The sequence below is a fragment of the Hermetia illucens genome, chromosome 5, assembly GCF_905115235.1.
Source record: "Hermetia illucens chromosome 5, iHerIll2.2.curated.20191125, whole genome shotgun sequence".
Taxonomy (NCBI): domain Eukaryota; kingdom Metazoa; phylum Arthropoda; class Insecta; order Diptera; family Stratiomyidae; genus Hermetia; species Hermetia illucens.
Genome location: NC_051853.1, coordinates 10,421,720 through 10,423,547, shown reverse-complemented (window position 1 = coordinate 10,423,547; position 1,828 = coordinate 10,421,720). Strand labels below are relative to the sequence as shown.

Below are 1,828 nucleotides of genomic sequence, written 5' to 3'. Positions count from 1 at the left end.
AACGGTTTTTCAGGCTGACGTGTATGTGATCTTAAGGGCGGCAACCTGAGTGATTGACGAGCGTTAGGCAGCCCTTTGATCTCTTAAAAAATCTTTCAGGAATGAAGAAGCCGATTGAACTCTGAACTCTGAGTGCACTACCCATACCAACCCCTTTCTAGCCTAGACGCTCATACGGCTGAACCTGAGCGGACTTGCCTTTCTAAAATTTTTATGTCATTTGTCACAAGCATGGATACATAATACATTAATTAACACAAACTCCCGAAATAGTTCGCATGCTATTTCGGGTAATTTAAAACTAAGTGTGTATTTCCTACATTATTGGAGGCAGTGAACCATTAGTTTGGTCTTAGTGGTAAAACCCAACGGAAAATTCTTCAGTTATCCGAAATGGTTCGAGTTGAAATCGCTGCTTATTTGTCTATTTTCTATCTAATAGTTTGGCATTCTCGTCTATGTATTTCCAACGTAAGAGGGAATTTTGGTATTAACTTAAGATTAAATCATCTTTTTTTGCATAATCTGACCAGCGAATGTACGACGTCATTGTGACCAGGGTGGCTTGTGAGGACTACAACTCTAGCATAGTTTACAATGTTTCCTGTACGACTCGCAACCTAAACCGAACCACCAAGGCACACAGTTTATCAGGATATATTCTCCCGAATATTTCACTGAATGAAATTTTCGTAAGCCTACCTTACCTAGCTTTGTCTAAGTCATCTAGTATCTAAACATGTATGTATCTATTCAGGTCAGAATAACCTTCCATCAGAGGATCAACACAGGTTATCGACGTTTAATAATAGATTCAGAAGAAAATTTCTGCGCTTTTCGAAATGGAACTTCAAAAAGCTTAGTAATGAGTATAATGTGGCCTTTCTTGAAGGCTCACAGTAATCTGGATCATAAATGTCCCTTCTCGGTAAGTAGAACTAATGCTCTCAGATATCGAATGTAATAATTCACCTATGTCCAGATACTTCATCTTAAAAAAAATTCCCTTTGCAGGGGTTCATCTATGTGAGCAACTTTATTATCAGGTTCGACCATTTTCCCCCTGCTTTACCGGAGGGAGAAGGAAAAGTTACGGTACACCTGCGAAATGGTCCACAACGAGCATCTTTAATTAAGGTTGCAGTATATGCTGAAATAAAGCCAAAAGGCGCCGCAACTTTGAACTTCTGAGAAATGCCGATATTCGTTGAATATCTAGCTATGTTGGTTTTGTTTTTGAGGGTTATCCTTTGGTTTTACCCCCCTTTCGTTTGTCCTATCACAATTTCTTAAAACTTTAAGTGGGATTAAATTAGAAAATGGGCAACCCTTTTTTCATTGTGTAATCACTTTGTTGTCTATTATTTGAAGGACCCCTTAATAATAGTATTTTGAAAATTTACTCTGAACCCCCCTTAAGTTCCTCTCACATCCATAGAGTAATATAGGTTTTAATATGAGACATCATATTGGAAAGTTTGGTGGAAATGCTACTATTATTATCAAAGTGATAAGTCAAAATTACCTCTTTCCCATCAAATTACTACCCCTTAAAAGATAAAATGTCAATGTCACAGTCAGTGCCTTCCCAACATTCATTTACATCCAACATTTACTATTTAAAATGATTCATTTTATTTATTTAAAAAAGCCAATAATTGGTACCTTTCCCCTAAACCCTAAAATGCATTTCCATTTTAAAAATTTCAATTTGTATTCAATATTACCATCACTCTGTTAAGGGGAGTTGCACTGCGTCCTAAAAGAGCTGTAGTTACCGCTGTAGTGCTACAACGAAAAACCAATCGGGAAACCGGAAACTAGACGC

At 37.3% G+C, this 1,828-nt stretch overlaps 1 protein-coding gene across 1 annotated transcript; it reads left to right on the top strand.

The window, feature by feature from the left end:
• Nucleotides 1–333: 333 nt before the first annotated feature.
• On the top strand, nt 334–1,191 carry LOC119656931. Its single transcript, XM_038063625.1, has 4 exons — nt 334–471; nt 534–692; nt 758–928; nt 1,015–1,191. Exons 1-4 carry the CDS (start codon nt 394–396, stop codon nt 1,189–1,191), a joined length of 585 nt encoding a protein of 194 aa, XP_037919553.1. The 5' UTR covers nt 334–393.
• Nucleotides 1,192–1,828: the final 637 nt, after the last annotated feature.

What these genes read in the sequence shown, in the direction of transcription:
- LOC119656931 (XM_038063625.1), top strand. Translation starts at nt 394, where the DNA reads ATGGTTCGAGTTGAAATCGCTGCTTATTTGTCTATTTTCTATCTAATA. An exon ending in TTTCACTGAATGAAATTTTC is followed by an intron (nt 693 to 757) that starts GTAAGCCTACCT and finishes GTATCTATTCAG; the next exon opens with GTCAGAATAACCTTCCATCA. An exon ending in ATCATAAATGTCCCTTCTCG is followed by an intron (nt 929 to 1,014) that starts GTAAGTAGAACT and finishes TTCCCTTTGCAG; the next exon opens with GGGTTCATCTATGTGAGCAA.